General features: G+C 31.5%; 1 protein-coding gene across 4 annotated transcripts in view; it reads right to left on the reverse strand.

The window, feature by feature from the left end:
* The window catches only part of LOC106636386 (nitric oxide-associated protein 1), a 218,220-nt gene that overhangs the window by 94,163 nt on the left and 103,591 nt on the right, over positions 1 to 20,466 (reverse strand). For 3 of the 4 annotated variants that reach the window (XM_089595026.1, XM_089595024.1, XM_089595027.1), the window contains one exon: positions 9,330 to 9,626. In XM_089595026.1, coding sequence (XP_089451152.1) covers positions 9,330 to 9,626 — 297 coding nt within the window. The remainder of the gene's footprint in view (positions 1 to 9,329; positions 9,627 to 20,466) is intronic. The other variant, XM_089595025.1, reaches the window with a different exon arrangement.

The following is a 20,466-nucleotide window of genomic DNA, read 5'->3' on the forward strand; positions in this document are numbered from 1 at the left end:
GGGGGCTGTGATGGGTTTTCGGGGATTGGTGTAGAATGCCTTACACAAACAAGTATATATCTGTGGATTAAAAATAAAATGTAAATTTGAACCAAAATTTGAATCTATTGATTATAATATTGATCAATAAAATGAGAGAGTTTACTTAAAAATATTTTCTTAAGATAGTTATCTGGTAATTTCTTAGGGTATACATAGAAATCAAAATTTTCTGAAAATCTCGAGTTTGAAACTATAATAGCAATACATCCTGCTGTAAATGGTTTATTGTGCGTAGGGAAAGGTGGCCTAAAGTGGGTTAGTGGCCTAAAGCGGGTGGGCGCTTGTATGCCGGCACATGAAACGCAAAGGGCAAGGTATGGGTATGTCGAAGTTACCTGAGTACCTCCGAGTTTTGCTCATTCTTAAACGAGCCGTAACACAGTGGTATGCCACAATTACATGCAGTTTTTAAAAAGTTAATAATTTGATAAAACAAATTATAGGTATGTATTTTGTGATCAGTCAAAAATGAGTACACTCATAGTATCGTTGATAATTTTCTATTAATTCGAGCCCCATGAAGTTTAAATTAAGCAAAAAAATATTGGCGTTTTATTTTGAGCTTTTTGAGGTAAGTATTACTTAAATAAAAAACTTGTGCTCGGGCAAAGTGGGCAGGACAAAGCGGGTTGCTCAGCAAGTATCCGATTTGCACTGATATCATTCTTTATTTATTTTTAAAAATTTTTTTAAAATGGCGAGTAAATATTAGAGGAAAACAAAGTGACTTACGTCACAAATAAGATGTTCATTTTAGAAATTTTCAAAATATTGTTTACTATTCTAAAATTTTTAAGTTACCTATTCAATAGTCATTTAGATTTAGCCATATTTTCATTAGCAAGTCTCTTAAGCTGTTGAAGGGTGATTAAATTAGACTAAAATTATCATTTAAATAATTAATCAAAGCATGTTTCCTTTCATTGCCGTGCCTTTTTGTTTTGCCAGAACGGATAATCTGCTTTAGCCCCCTTTCCCGAAAGGCAAAGTGGGTTTTTCAAGGGTCTCTTTATTTTTAATAGTTAATCAGGAATTAATGTGCAATGACACAATCAAGTTTATTCATTTCAAAGGTCTATGTGCCCTTTGTCTAAAAAAAAGAATTTATCATTATTTTCGTACAAATACTAAATTTTTTGGGCTTTAACCGTTAACTAACCCGCTTAGGCTACCTTCCCCTATGTTATTTTGACGGCTTTTTTGTAAAAAGTTTATTTTATAATTTGAAAGTTTTGTCAAAGTGTGTAATTTGATGTAAATCGTTGCACTTTTTGGCTATTGGAATTCTCTTTATAATCCTTGTCAAAGTTTCGTCATCTTTGTCAAGAAAAATTGTGCGTGGGGCGCTAGAGGGAAGGGGGGAGGACTGTAGTGGATTCGGTCAAAAATCATGATCTACTCATTATAAGATTGATTATATTAATTTAGATTATAGAAGTGAAACTTCTATAACTACATATTGGAAATCTAGTGGTGAGGAAAACCGACTGATGCATCGCAAGTGTCCATCCGGTTCCTGGTAGCAAGTGGAGAGTGGGAAGCGGAGCGCGGGAGTAACGCGCATGCGCATCAGAGTAAATGTGTGGCGGGGAGGAGGAAAGAAAAAAAGAGAAAGAGAGAGAAAGAACAAGCGCACGCATCTACAGAAATAGATATATACTTATTTAGAAACCAATATATTATATAGCAGAAGGCCAAATCGTATGTATGTGTGTGCATGCACGTAGAAACTCTCTCTGTATAGGAGACTTGTGAAGCTGGCGCCTGTAACTATTAAATATTTTTATTTTGCAACCATTCAGGGCTTCAACGATTCCTTTTTGCTTTCAGATTTATTCTTTACTTGAATTTTTATTTGCGGATCAATAGTTTGCGAGATATTTGCGAAATAAAAAGTAAAAAAGTAAAGTCGCGGCACTGAAATATAAAAGCCTTTTCAAAAAACCGCGCGCACGCGTGTTTGTGTGTATGTGTACATGTACGACACGCTCACGTATCTATACATATCATGGTCCGTGAAGATTAGTCGAGTTTCCATCAGGTTGTCCAAAAGTAGTAGGGGAACAGTGGGGGTGGTGGAGGATAAAAAAAAATGCGTGGGGTCTGTGAGGGATTTGAACAAAAATCATGATGTATCAAAATGAGGGAAAAATGACGGAATTCTACCTTATTTTTTGGAGGGTCTGTAGGGAATGTGGGAGATTGTGTGGAATACTCCACTTAGTAAACTATATAATACAGGAATATATGTATAATAGTGGGGTTCTGATAACCCTGCAAGCTTCGCGCGCCAACTTTTTACAGTAAATAGTTTTTCGATGCTTTTATAGATAGTAAATATATTAACATAAAAATGTTAAATATTGTTTAATATTTGTACAGTATAAGACAGTTCAGAATACGTGCAATAATAAGGAACTGTTTGCATTCATCTCTCATTTTTATAATTTTCAATAAATGTGCAGGTAAGCTTTCCAATTGCATGTGTAATGTGCAAATGTATATATGGTTACTTAATTGTACAAATTTTTAAAATTATTCAAAATAAATTTTCGTGCTATGATAGGGCTCTATAACTCGACTCATAATAATAAGCTACCTTAATAGGGCGATACTTCCACAGTTGATATTATTGCATAAATAACTATAATTTAATTTTATAAATAGATTAGTATCACATTATACAAACACATATAAATCAACCAGGTGTGGGTCTCGGGACCCTGAACAGATGTGAAACATTAAGGAATACGTTATTGAACTAGGTGGTATTAGATTGTCTATGATAAAAAAGTTTTTTGTACCTTAAATACTCTTTATTTTTTATTTTTACATTAAAAAGACAGTTTATTTCCGAATATGCATTTTTATCAATGAATATTATAGGTTAGGTAAAAGTAAGTATTAGATTATGTTTATGTTATTTTTCATTTATTAAAACAAAAAATATACAAGGAATTGCATTTACACAAGAAATTTAAATGTGATTTAGAATAATTAACCCTTTTTTGTACAATATTACATTAAAGTAATAGAAAAAAAACCACATAAATTTTTTTTTTTCATTCATTCATAAAATTAAAACTGTAGGATCCTTCTGTTTTATTTTCTATCATAGTAAGGATCGGCTTATGATATGAAAAATATCAAATACACGCAATCGATTAAATATTATCTTCATATCTTGCAAATACTGCATCAGTAGTAGTACCATATTTAGTGATTGATCGTTTGGAATCATTTATCATTGTTAAATGAAATGTATCTCCCAAAAACTTTTTGGAGTTTGAGTAAACACAATTGGAAGACCCTCGGAAAATTTTGAATTACCGTAAAATTTTTATATTTTAAAATAATTCTGTTCACAAAAAAAAAGGTTTTTAAAGAATAAAAAAAAACACTAATTCTCATATTACTTCATTATTTTCTGCAAGATTGAGAAAAGCAATGAAAAAGGCCTACTTGTATGAATACAATAGAGAGAGCAGCAGTTGATCAATGGCTGACAGTCGGTCCAGTAATATGATAACGATTTGTTTTTCTGTTATATGTATAGATGTTTAGAAGAAAATTTTATAATTCGTATATCCAAGCAAATATCATAAAATTAAAATAGTCTTGTATTTCGTAGGTTAAAAAATTAAAAACATGTATGTAAGGCTTGCAAAAGATTTATTTGAAATCTGTTCTACAATCCCCATTAAGTAGATATTTTATCAAGGGAGAGAGAATTCTTCATACAGGGCATATTATTTAATATAGTGGAATATCAAATGGCTATGAATTGTTTAACATTATATCATTAGGTTTACAAACAAGTGAGATCGAATAATGCTCCTTGTACTATTACAGAAGAAATATCAGGATATTTTTTTATCACCAGCAAAGCATGTAATAACTTCTAACAGTGGGGATTGGCACATAAAGCATGCAGGGGAGCGAAGCCCCACAAGTAGATGTACATGGGTTAATTGATATGCAAACAAAACTGAAACATCTACCTGTATCCAAAAATAAATAGGAACGTCGACTTGTAGTTTCATTGTAAACCATTCAGTCATTTATTGAAAAGCATCTACAGATGATAATTTGAACGCATTCCAACAAAATCAATCGGGAAACTTTTTAAACAAATGTTAGAATATAAAACGGTATAAAAATTTTTTTGTTTATTCAATGAGAAAAATTACATTATAATTGTTTTATTTTAAGAAGATTTGATACAAATCTCTTTGATAGTCATGTTTTAAATGACGAATCATAAAAAAACTACCTTTAATTAGTCAAGTTTAACAACTAAGTCCTGTCTTTCGATGGATACCCTTGTCTTCTTATACTTTTGTGCGATGATTAATCAAATGTGTTTGAAACATATCAAATTTTACTATGTGTATTTTTATCTGTGACTTATACAAAATCATACTCTAACTGATTTAAGAAGAAAAAACACATCCAACTTGAATTGATCTAGACAAATCATTGCTTTTTCTGATGATGTGGATAAGTGGGTGTTCATCCTCTAGTAGTGTTGGCATCAAAGCTCGCAAGTTCATGGTGGCCATGGTTAATCTTACAACTATTCAAGCTGTTGGACAGTAGACTAAGTGTGAAATCACTTCTGTGATGAGCCTTATACTGCACGAGGATGTGGCACTTTATAGCTTTTTCTATGATTCAACGAATACAAAATGAAACATATTACTAACAATCCCTCCCCTTTTGCTCTTTCTCTCTCTTCCTTTCTTTTAATACATCCTTTATTACAAGCTATTTTGCAATTATTTTGAATTAAAAATTTAGCAGCATACATTTAATAAAATGTTACAACTAATGTTAAAGTTTTAATATTCTATTGTTTATAGTTGTTTGTAATAAACGTTTAGAAAACTTACGATCTTAAGCTGCGGGACTAGCAGATGTGCGACTTTTCAGGCTTTTTGGGCCAACGTAGACACATTTTTTGAAAGCGCTTTTCTTCATCAGAAGTTGCTCTGTATTATCTTAGAATGCCGTATCATTTGACCTTCTTAAAGTATGAAAATATTAATTGCAAAATAAAAAGCTTCTAAGCTCTAGTGATAGGGAACTTATTAGCTCGAATATGGGAATAATTCTGCACATACTAACTGAGAAATCACAGCAATTTATTTTTTTTTTATTGATATTAAAATAAGTGCAATTATTTTTGCAAAGTTTCTTACGTCTGTATTCAACATTAGAAAAAATACGGTATTTCACTTACTGTTTTTGATTAATATTTTTCTTTTTTGTTCAAATAATGGTTAAATTTTTGTTGTATTAAAAATACTGTTATTCCCTACGCATTCTAGAAACTAAGATAGAGATTTTATGCACAAGACACATTTTATATATATTAGAAATTTTTAATTATTAATTGTATAATAGACTTGCATTTTCTAATATTCGCAATCAGATAAAGTGCAGGGGCAGCATTTTACAATTTTTTCAGATACAGAGTTAGTAATTTTAAAATAGATAAATTTTTATAAACAGTAATCCTAGTTTGATAGGATAGAATGTATATCGTACTTTTTAATGAAAAGAGCTTTATTAAACAACAACAAAAGTTTAACTTCAATTATGATTTTTAGAAATAAATTCATTAACGAATGAGTTAATATTGCGAGCGTCTAAAAATTTCTTAAGTATATTAAGTATACTTACATTACTCATTGTTACAGTGTGTATTGCAAGTACGATTTTGAATACTTTAAAGCAGAAAACGGATGTACGTTCGAGCACTATGGTGCTAGCTCTGTCATTAAAAGTCTTATCAACTTTATGAAGTTGAAAATATTGGTCTAACTTCTGGCTTCCTTAAATACACAATAATCGTTTATAGATTCATTTTTTCTTGTCTATTTTTTTTGACTGAAGATATTTTTGGTTTGTCTTATCGCTAGAAACTTTGTATTCATTGATACAAAATTTTTTTGTTTGTTTGCAGTTTCCTATTCAAAATCTTTATTCGATTAAAATCAATTATCATAATTAATAACGTAAAATAAAATTTATCCTTGTACTTGATATGGGTAAAAGTAAAACAGATTGCCATCATTTAATTGAGAAGTTCATACTATTGTATTAGATATTCAAAATTTAAAATTGATTAGTTGATTTTAATCACGTTTTTTTTATATTTTATTGAGCCAAGAGTCTGTTATGAATGTTGCTAATGAAAATTTTTATAAAGTTAGTACAAAACAAGGCATTTGATTCCAACTTTGTCGTCAAAATCAAATTGTAGTTTCTGAAAATTTTTTTTCTGAAGATAAATTAAGTACCAGATAAAACGATTTTGTTACGATCTGCTAATTCACAAAAATCAGTTGTTAGAGGACAAGGATATATACATTGTAGTTCCACAAAAAAGTGCGAAATAGAAATATGTTTTTGTTGAAAAAAATGATTAATATGCAATCAACGATATCATAATTCTTTAGATGATTTTTATACATAACCTGATTGTTATAAATTTTTTTTTTATTAATGCTGACAAATGTATTATTCATAATAAATAATGTACTGATTTGTATACATTTATGTCATATTCAAATGAAAATAAATTAGTATGGCTTTTAAAAGTTTCAATACATGTGTATATGATTATAATGACGTTTGCGCAAATATTTTCAAGATTAAAACGTATAGAAATTGAGCGATAACATACAAACTATAAAAAACTGTATTCTTTTGTTAAATTTTTTTGCCGGAACACGATGTGCATTTGACAACGAGTGTAAGCACTGTAGAAATGGAAACGAAAACTCATATATAACTGCAAATTTTATTACTTTTTAAGAACAAATACTCCAGGTTAACAATGCCTTGATGCTGGAATAGGTCGTAAATGATAATATCATCTATGTATTGAAAGGGTCTCTTTTATATGAGAAAGTAGTGTAGGTGGTAAGGACAGAGGTTTACATACAGTACCACAACAAAAAGGAATAAATACGATTGAAATTTGATTTATTATAAAAATAACAAAAATAATAGCAACAATGTGTGTTAATTCATCATTCGAATATATCGCATACAAATATCAAAACATAACGGCCAGTTAACAAAATTGCCGCGCTGGAGAAAAACAAGTGGCATATGGCCAGTAACGCATAATATAGTGCGGTAAAAAAATGTACCTACACGCAAAAAAAAAGAAGATTACGCAGAAATGCAAATGATAGAGTAAATACGGCGTGGGACTAGTTTCGAGTAAGTCGCATGGCCGAACGCAAAAGAAAATAACAATAGTCGTCGGAGGTGAGTTCCGAGAATTTAAGTATAAACTATTCGCGTATGACAACGACTGTAAGGTGAACTTGATATTGTTATGATCCGGCGTATACTAAAGCAATACGTACAAGGTCAGCGCCACTGCTCGTTGAATCAACCAAAAGAAAATAATGAATAAGAGCGTGACGACGTCTGTGCGACACAAGAACAAAAAGAAAATCAAATCCAACACACGCCACGTTTACGTTTTTACTCCTGGAAATTAGATCCTTATAGAATAACCAGGCGCTCTAACGTGTCGGTGCTTTTCATATATTCGTAAACAAACAAAAGAAAAATCACTTAAGGTCTTAACAAAAAATTAAACAAGGCCGACACTATCTTCTTGGCCGGTTCGGCGATTCAAAAAACAAAATATTATAACGCAATTACAAAGCACAGCGGCCCTAAGAATAAAAAAATCGAGCAGACTTACTAAATTAAGGAACGCACACAAAATAATCGTCAGATCGTAACCACACGGGCGTAGAGACACACAGCTAATGAGCGCATTAACGGAAAAATAGGACACGGAGCAAGAATCACACGGAAAACGCAGAGAAAAAACAATTGCAAGCCGGTAACTTAAACAAGAAAGAAAAAAAAAGGAGAACAACAAACAAGATGTTATACAAAAAACCAAGGAAGGCTCCGTCGTTCGAGCTAAGCAGATCGAAGGGCACCACTTGGTTGATTATTAGACAACCATGGGCCAAGGATTACCCCCTCGATCGTGTGAGTGCTGGACTCACCGCCTCGCTCTCCGACGGGTAGCTCCTACTCACTCCTTTCCGATGCTCGGCTCCCGATTTACTTGATTCCGCTCGGGCGTCCCGTGACTAACTCACTCTCCTCGGCTCAGCCTCGACCCCTTTTCCTTTGCTTCCCACTTTGCCTTTTTTTTTTTCGGCGGTGTACCTGCAGCCAACCTACGCACTTACAAATTGCGCAATTCCCCCTTTTGAAAAGAAAGGAAAAGGAGAGCAAGAGGTCCCACATGACTCAGGTCGCGCTTGTGCGCACCTACACCTTGCAGTATACAAAACGAAACTATAAACCACATAAAATCTAGTCTACAAACATTTGCAAGGCTCGACTAGCAATTCTAAGACCAAACGTCATGAACAGAAATTAAAAAATGCCCAATGGAGTAATTATAGCTTTTTTTAAAATATCTCCTTCAGAAACTGGAAATTATTAATACGCCTTTCAAAGGTCAATTTTTTAAAACTCTGTACAACCATTAATAGAGTAAGTGACATCGTGACTTAGGGTCACAATCCGGAATAATTGGAGCATTCAAAACACCAAGAGGCCAAGTCGAATCGCTTTTCGGTGCTAGATGTAAAGGTAATGACTAAGAGCCTTCGAATCAACGAGTTGTGCCGGACCAAAGTATATCGTTGAACTTTTTATGGGCAATATTTCATTTTTCGGGACTTAATCAGCGTACTTTACTTACCACCGTTGGTTAAGGAGTAGTACGAATATCGTGAACCATTTTATGCTTAATTTTAAGCAGTAAAACAGGCGGACAAGTAATTTCAGAAAACTGAAATAAACAAGCCGAAAAAGACAAATAATCCTGAACAGCCTTAATACTTGTCTATGCAGAAGGTTGAAATGAATCTTGAGCTTGAAGTCTAGTAGAAACATCGGCGACGTGTTAATACGGCAATTAGGTAAAAAGTGGTACCATGCAAGAAAATCCAACTTTATAATAAGCAAATCAACATCAGCAACAATGAATCTCAATAATAAGAAATTACATTGGAGGCCTAAGTATCATTTTGTTAAACTTCAATCTCTTATTGTAACATTGTTTTCAAAATAGACTTATAAACTTTGTTATTGCAATGCAGTCAAAAAATATTAAATGAGTTCAGGATAGTTACATACACAAAATTATTAGTACTAGCATTAGACTAGATTATAGTAAACACAAATTATTTTTCAGCGATCAAACTAGAAAAATATAAACAATACCGTACTTTTCAGTGTCGTTAATTCTATTTTACCGGTAATTCTGAATTCTTCGTATTTTAATTGATTATCTATAGTATCTTTTTTTCTATCACTCAATAATCTTTTCATTCTTTCAAAAATTCTTTGACTTGTTGGTTTAAAAATAGGGAACTTTAATAAGTTTAATGTAGTTCCAGGCCAATGAGAAGTTGTTGCAAATTGTGTCAAATCAACGGCTTGGGCTTTGCAAAAATCTGAATGTAGCAATGCATTAAAGAGAGTCGATTTTCCTGAATTTGTACAGCCAATCAAATACACATTACCTAAAATCAAACATAATTCAAAATTAGAAAATATTGAAGCCTAAATAATAAGCTTCCTTAACACAATAAAATGCTAAATAGTTGTAGCGTAACAGCAAACAGTTTACGATGATTTTAATCTTTTTTGTTAACATGGTGCATCGTATCTGTCAAGAAGAGAGTAAGAAATGAAAATTTATTTATTTTAGACAATGCGTTCTTTTATTGTACTTCATGTCAAAAATGTGTCATGAATTCTATAAATATAACTAACACTAAAACATCTAAAAACAGTGTTCAAATCTTATTCTTAATATCATTGTTACATGTGGCAAGCAGAGCATTTACTTATACTAAACTGGTTCGTTAAGCGTGTCATGTACATTTGTTATTAACTGATGATTTATGTATTGTCATGTATTCCGTTTCTAAGTGTTTCCTAGAAACTGTTCTCCGTTCATACATTCATTACTTACACTTAGGAAGAAATATGTAAAATATAACACGTTAAGGCACAATACAATATAAACAACATGTAGGCCTACATCTCGAAGGTCACGCTCACATCTGTCACATACGCTCAATTTGTACTTTACACGTCTTCCTAGTCCAAATTTAATACCCGGAATATATTTGTATCTAAAAGGTTAAGGAAAAGCATTCTGTAATACCGCTTTCTTTAATATGGTAGTATTACATGCCAGTGCATGTCCCTTCATGACGTTTTTTACACAGGTTTTTTTTACAGATATTATTTAAACGTCAAACTTACATTAGAAAAAGCAAAAGAAATAGTCACAAAAAATTGCAGATTATTTAAATGTACCCTTTTTTTATATGTTTAGTTTAAAACAAATGGCAATGTAACATGTAACTTTATGGAAAAATCACGCAAAATTGTATTTATATGATCTGTAGAAATCTTCTATTGAATTTTTAAATAGATTCACAAGTTTTGTCTTTTTTTCTTTCTTTTTAATAATATAAAAAAAAAGGTCAAGTATGCGTAAAATCATGTATGTAAGGACATCCATATGAGAAAAACAATTGCCAGTATTGCTATATATATTAACGCTACTAACTGCGATGAACGTCCTTTAGCTGAAAAATTCCCTTAATCACAAATGGAAAAATTGTGAAAGAATGAAACAAAATAAAAATCAATTATTGTTTCGATACAATTCGAAATATTTCTTTCATTATTGAAAATTTAAAAAAAAATGAGAAAATTGTATAACCAGTTATTTATTGTACAAGTAACAAATTATTTGTAAATAAATAAATATTCATTAATCATAGCTTGGGGGTTAAGCTTAGCTCGCAACAGAAAGGGCCCTTTCACGAAAAACTACAAATAATGAGTCATTAACTGTCATAGCATCAATGCAAGAAAAATAAACATTTTATTATATATAAATAATATTTTTATCTTTAAGAGCTATGGTAAGAAGAATATACAAAAAATATATAATTTTTGTGCAACCTTCCGACATATGCTAGGCTGCTTTCATTAGGCTTTATTCAATCGGAAGAAATACTAAAAATAATTTAAGATTTTTTCTAACGTATTAAATAGAATAATGTAATGCAGGGAGGAAAATAATTCTAATGAAGTATAAAAACTTACATTTAAAGAATAAGTGACTGTCTTCTTGATAGAAGATAATTAATTAAACTGAGGTACACTTCAAACAATTAGTAACTGTACCATTTTTAAAAATGTACGAAACAAATTTTTATTTGTAATAGATTAAAATTTTTTTTTCAAATCTACATTCATAATGTACTTTTTTAAACCATTATGCCTATTCAGCTTACATATGTATCCATAGTCTAGTCCCGTTATACTTAAGAAAAAACTATATCATTTCCAAAATATACTGCATAGTGCTCTTTAACTAGCATCTTTCAAAACAGCTTTCTTTACCTATGCATCATACAGGAAATAATTATGACAATTTTTTTTTATTATTTCTCACTTTTTCACACTAAACCACTCTGCATCTATTACGATTCTTGTTTGTCTTTAGACTTTAAATTAACTTTATACATTGTCCAGAGCGATTATTTTCTTCCAGAATCCTACGTGACAGCTTAAGGTACCCTTCCACACTGGTAGAACAGACTCATACTACAAATTCTTCATTCATACGATTCACCTATTGCTTGTCTAAGACATCTTTGGAACTCATTTATTAAAAATCTCCTTATACTCTCTAGTATAAATATCTTTAGGGTAAACCTTTGCACCTTCTTGCATTCAAACTAGTTCCTCACTATGAAAAATGCTCTAGTAAAATCACTATGCTCAGCATACGTAAAGTAAAGACCTATGCTTAGCATAGGGATTTTACTATCAGTTCGTAAAATGTTTTTCCCGGATAGTAAAATTAAATGTCAAGATAGTAATTTTCAGCGAAGCCGAGATCTTCAGAAATTTTTTGCGATCGTGTAGTAATTTTACCATCCCAAGCGTAAAATTCATATCTTGGATATGAGAAGCACTATCGTACTGTTCATAGTTCCATGTTCACTAAAAGGGTTATGTTCTTATTTCTTCACATTACAGACACATCTTCACACACAATTGAGACACGTAATGATTTGTAGAGATCCGAAATAATTAGCTATTGGTCTACTAAGGTGTATATCCACGATGTCATGAAATGATACATAACCTGAAAAGTGTTTACTTTCCAGAATGCTTTCGCTATACATACAATATACCTAATACTTACTGATTACAAACTTGTAAGAGCACTGATGATAAATTTACTTTTAATCCTTATCACAATTATTGATTATAGTGCGAGAGCGCGAAGCACGAACCGTAAATTAGGTAGAAATATACATGTACATTAATGTAGTCAATGCGAGATTCCCTTACCCCCATAAAGAGTAATAGCTGTATGTAACTTCAATACTATAGATATTACTTTTACTATCTCGTGTAATTTGGATCAATATACTTTTACCTTTGGAGCGCCATATTACTATTATCTCGTATTTTTCCGAGGGATGTTAAACGTATTTTCACTCTTGGAACGTAGAATCTCCATCGTCTTGTAATTTAAATAGCCAATTGTATTTATCATGCAGCTAGTAAAATTAATATGCTGAGCATAGGTCTCACTGTTACCTATGCTGAGCATATTAATTTTAATAGCGGATAGTAATATCAATACATTGCTAGTGAAATTACGATGCTCAAGACATAGTTTTCGCTATCAGATATCATAATCACTATGCTCAGGATAGTGAAAAAAGTTACCATCCGCTAGTGATTTTACTACAGCATTTTTTACAGTGCTTTTTATTAACTGATTATTGCTAGCTATAGTATCAACGACGTCAATTCCTACGTATTAATTTTGTTAATTAACTCTTATTAATTTTAATGATTAAGTGTTAAATACATGTTTTTATATTTTTTACACTCTAGTTATAATAAATACTGAAGCCTATATTTTTACAAATATTTTTATCGGCAATTAGACTGTTTTATGCAGTATTCTCACATTTTCTTCTTATTTCTATGTAATTGGATCTTTGCTCCTTTAAAAAATATGGAAAAAAATAAATAAATAAAATTAGATATTTACTTGATAAAAATTTTTTATGAGCTATTAAATTTATACATTTTAAATAAGGTCAAACATGCAAGTAAAAAAAAACAGGTACTTTTAAAAAAAAAATAGTAATAATAACAATAACGTCCTATCCTTATTCTATTTTATTTACACAGGTTAGAAGCAGTTAGGAGCAAGCCGTGCAATTATAGTACGGAATACAGTATCACACGGAAATCTAATTCTATTTGATGGAGAATTTTTCTTGCTAGCACGCCAGAAATTATACTTCCGTTGTGGTTAACTTTTTCAATTAAAGGTGTTTTTCAATGGATACCGAATGTCCCTCAGAGTATTTTCTGGATTAACCGTGGCAGATACGAAAAATATATAAAATATATACCAATAGGGCTTTGCGACCTTGCAGGCTTCGTAATTCAACCCCCCACAAATCGAACATAAAATAATAACCATGAGATTCAAAATACAAAATAGTAATGTATGTAACCTTAAAAAATTTGTTCTAACTAATACAATATACTTCATAAATCTATATAAATTTGTATCAATATATATGAAAAGATTGAATTTTATTTTATTTTTTATTATTGAATATACTGATGAGATATTTTTAATACATTATATTATCGACAATAGTTTTCAAATAAGGAGAGAATTTTTTGGTTATCACTCCTATAGATAAATTTTAAACAAAAATCTTTTTGATTAAAAAAGACAACCAAATAAAATAATCTTTCCTTACTACATTATTTACTTGCAAATAATTTTTGGAATTTTGTAGAATGTAATCGTTGTTTAGATTTTTACATCTAAAACAAAGCAACATAAGATTGCCTATGTATTATGATAGTTTTATTTTTCAAGCAAACAAAAGTTCAAATGATAAATTATAATTAAATGACGTAGTAAGTAAGATGTATCCTTTACCTTTCTATCAGTTATTATTTTTACTTCAAACTACAACGAAAAGCAAGAAATGTTCTTCAAAACAAGTATACGGCTAAATAATAAAACGAAATCGTAAAAATGTTGAGGCTAGACACTCTCTTTCCCCAGTTCTGGACAGTAATTATTATATAATGCAGAGATTGAGACCTAGACAATCAATTTAGGTGTACATTTTATTGTAGACGTGTTATATACAATTGGTAAAGAAGTAATAGATTAACAAAAACGTATATCGGAAAGTTTGTAGGTTATGTAAAATTTCGTTTTTGTGTAATGAGGTTATGTTGACATAAGTTTTTATACATTTAACTAGTGTTATTGTCACTGAAAGATTTTCATGCAATAAACGCATGGAAAATCAATTTTTTCCGATATTAACCGTGTAAATTAAAAATAAAACGTAATCATGGTGATATTGCAGGTTAAAAACTTGTTTTTCTATTTATTAACTATGTTCGCCATTTAGGTAACAAATGTTGACTGTAATAGTTCAATAAAATAAAAAACATATTGTTAGAATCCATTTTACGATATAGCAACAGAAAATTTGGTTATGTAAGAGAATATTTTGAGGTTATGTTGATAATTCTTGTCAAAGAAGACTGTTTCCCTCTTAAAAGTACCGAATATAACTGAAAACTTAGATAACGGCAGTATTAATTGATAAAGCTGTGTTTCTCTGTGATATTGCAGTACCTCATTGCTCGATTTATAAAAAAGTTTTACGAGTTTTTCTAAAAAGAAAAAGTTTTTTAACACAATTTCTATATTTTTCCACTATTCTCTATTCAATTATCTACAAAAAAAAAAAAAAAATAGAGTTATCTCCTTTCCTTCGAAAGTTATTGATTTTGAAACGAAAAATGATGAAATCCAACAATGTGTGCCACTGGTGGGTGGTATGGCAGTCACTCGCAGCACATAATGCAGACAATGATGGCCAGAGTGGATAAAGTAAGAGTCAACACACTGAGTTTCACGTAGAACTAAATATTGGTATTTTATTAAAGTTAATCAGTGCTCTAGCTACTGCCGTAACGTAGGTCTTGTCGAACGAGCGAGTACCGAGCTTTGGCTTACGATCAAATAATCCGGATGGATAATTTCGAGAAGCCACGCAGCCTTTCTTCTATATTAGAAGCTACTTTCTTACTCACAATGTTCACCAGAAATTAGTAGTTGCCACCTAGCAAGCGGTAGGCGGTACTATCAAGCGCACAGTTTAAAATTGGGGCCGCGCACAACATTTAAAAATCGAATTTATGTAAAACAATTGAATTTAATAAATAGTAGTTATTTTAATAATTAATTATTAGTAAAATAATACCCCGAACGGTAAAAATCCCCCTCGTTTTAGAGAGTTTGTAATAAATTTGTGAAGCAGTGGTAGAGCTACAAGAGTCGGAGTAGATATCGCTCTCGATATAAATGTTAGTGATCATTCATTCATCCATTCTCGATTGACGAAGGTCAGCGGTTTTATGCAAACTCACACTTATACTACTTTATTTGTCTTTCCACTACATATATGTTTTTACAACACTTCACTTTATTTTCAACATCATAAGTTGTGTTTCATAGGTCAGTATAAATTTTTGAATTTTGAAGATCGGCAAATGTTTAACAAAACGCGCGTCTTATTTTCTTCATCATCATATATCGCTAATTAAAAAGTAACTATCGGTGGCTTGCGAGACTTTTTGTTTTTTGCGCGTTAAACTTCACTTTCCTTGGGGCTTTGGAACAGAACGGACGTGTCACGATATTAGCAATCTAACCTAGAGCTTTGGATCGTTATATTTTTTCCTTCGACGTCTCATCGTCATCGACGAAAAAGTTTCTACCGTCTCCCAACGAGATCAAACGAGGGTGCTCACTACACTTCAACATCGTCTCCCCGCGAGACTCAAATTATTTCGTGGCGACGAAAATGCGGTCCTGCCTGGCCAGCAGACCCGAGAAAGCCGAGCGCCAGCTCGCATAACCAGACTCTTCCCCTTGGGAAGCTTTCGAAGCTCACGACTTTAAGGTACATTTTCACCTCATGCAACATACACATATTCACATACATACTCACAAGAACGATCGCTGTATCGGTTATTATTAATGACTGTATCACATTCTTGTATATTAACACGAACAATAAAACAGGTTTTTTACCGAAAGGTTTTTTCCTGTAATGAATATCTTTTATTTACATCACTACTAACAACTCATAAAATAACCAATAAACAATAATAATATTGAGAGCGACACTTACCCCTAAGGTCTTACTCTCATTGCGACATAAAAATTGAAATTTAAATAATCGCCCACGCTACAAGTTGTAGCGTTGGTATGGCCTATCAGGACCTCTGGGTGGCTGTATTGGGACCTAATTCCTCTGAATTGTATCGGAATGGTCTGGTGAGATTATCTGCTCTGCTTATCTCGTTAGCATTGGATGGCTCGATCTACTGATCAGGTCCTGTAGGAGGCTCTGGGTCTGCGGTGAACTTTGGAGTTGTCGATGCCACACAGTGGGATAAACTGATATTTTTCGTTTCAAAACTATGTAAACTTTCTTAGAAAGAATATTTTTTCATGAAAGTTTTGGGATCTTATAGGTATGATGACAAGGAATAACAGAAAATTAAGGATAAATGTAAAAAATGAGATCCTAACCTACAAATTTTGGACTATTTCAGAAATTTTTCAATTTAATTTTTTTTTTTTTTTTTTTCTGTTGGAAAAAAAGTTTTAGGGAGCTGGTATTATACCTTTATATTTATTTTACATATATTTTTCATTTTTTTAAATAAGGTATCAAAATTGCGTCTAAAAAGTGACTTTTTGTCAAAATCAAGCATAATTCCAAAAAAATTTATTTTCTTCAAAAAGTTTTCAGAAATGTAAGTGTTGTGGCCGGGAGTGATAAATAATTACTCAATGATATAAAAAAAAAAATTAACTTATATACTCGTGTGGTATTTGGAAATTTTTTTCGTGTTTTGAAAATTCTTTCTTGTTCTCTTTATTCATTCTCCTAATATTAGATTTCTCAGGAATATAAAGAAGCTTGATCAAGTTGATGCCTTTGATAATTATAATCATATAATAATAGAGAAACAATGAATTGCTATGATGTGATGGATGCTTTTAAATAGTTACGTGCTTGCTTTACTCTTAATCGGATTCCGTTTCTGTGTCACTTATATCATCGTCGTTCTCCCTGTAAATGTTTATGATTTCATGATTGACATCGGTTAATAATTATCATGAATAATACTTTTGCATGAAAATACTTTATATGGCTATTTTCGTTTATTTCTAACATAATTTCATTCTCCAATAACCTTGCAAAAATTATTTATATTATTTATTTTGATAACATTCGCATAATAATCAGTCCATCTCACCATTACGGGTATTAAAATTCATTAAACAGAGTAATACTAAATTCTAAAATATTGCTTTAATACCATAGCAAAGAGACAAAACGGTCCATTTTTTACTTTACATTAGATATTTTAAATAATAGCCATATAAGATGTACTAAGTGGCAACATTTTATTGAAAAGTATTCATCACTTTTGTAATTAAAGTGATCAAGAAAGTGTCATAATTTACTACTCTACAATTCAAGACGTAATTTTAATCAAATGTAAGATATCATTAAAGTTTTGTGATGATGTACACAAACGTTTAAAAGTATTTTTAAGAAGCCGGTAAATGAATTGCAACTGTATTCTCGGTTTGAAACAAGATAAAATTGTTTAGTTTAAATTCAATAATTAGTACAATTGAATCTAACTTTTGATTAAAAAATAAAATAATTGTTTTACTTAGTAAATATAACAAGTTTAAGATACTGCACATAGAATGACAAATTCTTCATGTAAACTTTTTTTTTGTCAGCGTATAATACAACTGTTATTAGAGTTTCCGACGTCATTACTACATTTACATGGAAAAATAGGATATTATGATTTTTTAACAATGGTAATATATAATATTATGCCTGTATTGATTTTTGCAATCCATTACTTGTTGACTGTCTTTAAATTTATTCAATATTACACTGAAATTTACAAGTTTAAGAAGAAAGTGCTTTTACTTACTGTGATCGCATGAATCCACGTAAGTCTTGAACGATTTTATGATTCGCGTTTAGCCGTTGTCTTTGTTCAATGTACTCTAATGAAATGATAAGGTCTGTCATGTAAACTGCCCTATTAAAAACGTCCAGAATTCTAAGCTTCCTGCTTATTTGTCGCGCGTGTGCAGTCCAATTTCTGCGATAATACTTGTGCCAGCTTTCACTACAATCTTTGGAAAAACATGCTAAAGGTAAAGGGAACTTTTCCGCGATCTCACAACTATGAGCAAACAATTTGTGTAATGTGGGGCACATTTTCGCCCAGGGATAACATTCGTTATACTTTTTATAAGTTTCAATACACAGTGTACTCATTTTGCTCAGAACTAGTGCTTGCTTGCTTTTAAATAATGATATTACGAGAGAAATATTTTCACCAGTGTTTCATCTAGTTCAAGAACTTCAGCAAATTTTTCTGGTTCCGCGAAGCATTTTCGAGCAACGTTACCGTTTGTAGTGGCACCATGCCCTTGACGGACTTGGTCAACTCAAACCTTGAACTTTTTGTAAATTCTATTTCGTACAATTTGAGTTCGCTCATCTGCCTTTTCTAAGATAATATGGATATTACTATGCAAACTAATTGTTAACTAACGTTTAATGTCTTTTAAGTTTGTTTTCAGCTTCAAATCAAAAACTAAAAACTGTGGACTACAGTCTCACGCTCCTTCACAGGCTGCGGGACAGCAGATAGTCCAACTATTTGTTTGTTTAAGAAAAATTGAAAGGAAGGAAGAAGTAGAGTGTTGAATATAATATCCAGATTAACTTACCTTTCTTTCCGCTAATTATTGATTCTGATGGCCTGCACTTCCTCTTTCCGTCGATTTATAATTATTTATTTTTTTATTTATTTATTTGTTATTTATTATTTTATAATAATTTAATTTCCTTTTCCAATTAGTTTTATATCACTTTATTTTATATTACTAGTACACATATAAAACAAAACAGAAAAGGAAAAAATAGACGGAACGTCTGGTTAATCTTATAAAATTAATTATTACGTCTGCACTTGATAAGCGGCAGCGGGCTACTAACTAAAACGCCGCGCGAAGAAATGCACCTTGCACGAAGTTTTAGTTAAACTTCTCTGTCTTACTTGCTATGGGGCCGGTACTTGCTGACTTCATGTGTTTAGGCTTCATGGCTCGCTTCGGTTGTCACTTGACACTTCCAAGAGCCACGAAGTTCACAGTCAGCTTTGTTAGGCGACGACTCTCGTTGAGTATGACTCTGTAAAGAGTCTTAAAATTTTATCATTGGGAATGAAATATAACAGGATAAAATAGAATAAAAATAAAAATTTATTAATTTATGCAAGTCGTCACCTAACGGCCTCCCCTTATTAAAACTATCACCGTCCTCGGTGAATATATTATATTATATTATTGTATTGGTTTTTTCTTTTTTTTTTTTTTTTTTTTATATTTTCATCTTATAAGGTAACATTTATGAGTTACATAACATTAACATTTTAGAATAATTTTTATAGTAATGTAATAAAATATTAATTTACAGAATTATTACATTTGTTTATTTGGGACTGAGAGTAAGCGAAGGAATGGACTCGTGAATATTACGTCTTCTTCTTCTCCTTGGCCCTTGATTTTGTGTTGTTAATTACTAGTCCATTAAGTGCATCAAGATTTGCTGACACTCCCATCTCAAGGCATAGTTTATAGTGCCAGTCGTATTTTACCAAGTTGATATTTTCCTGGCATGATGGGCAGATCTTTTTTAATTTCATTCGTGTTTTGCACAGAAGACTGTGCACCTTAAGGTGGCATTTGGATATTAAATTTCCACACGATGAATGTGTTATTATTTTACGGTTTTTTGGCGAGTCTTTTTGGGAGTAATTCGCCCCATACATTTTGAGTCCTTTGAGGGCCCTTTCCGTCGATTCTTCGTTACAGTATGTAGCGAAGCTTAGGTATAACTGTCTTCCATCGTCGCGTTTGACATCTAATGGGTAGTAGTTTAAATGGCTCAAAGGGCCAAAGGTCATTAACAACCGGGTGTATTCATCCGGATTCATAATGGCCGGTACCTTAGATACTACTTTTCATGGAAGTGAGTCATTGTCTTTTGGATCGTTATTTATTTTGATCGTGTTTTCTGTTTTTGGGTTTTTTGTGATTACATTTTTTGGCTGCTGAGTTATGCAATACACTACTATCTG

Source organism: Copidosoma floridanum, unplaced genomic scaffold (assembly GCF_036245765.1).
Source record: "Copidosoma floridanum isolate Cflo_tuat_1 unplaced genomic scaffold, Cflo_Japanese_pri ptg000024l, whole genome shotgun sequence".
In the NCBI taxonomy this organism is placed as follows: domain Eukaryota; kingdom Metazoa; phylum Arthropoda; class Insecta; order Hymenoptera; family Encyrtidae; genus Copidosoma; species Copidosoma floridanum.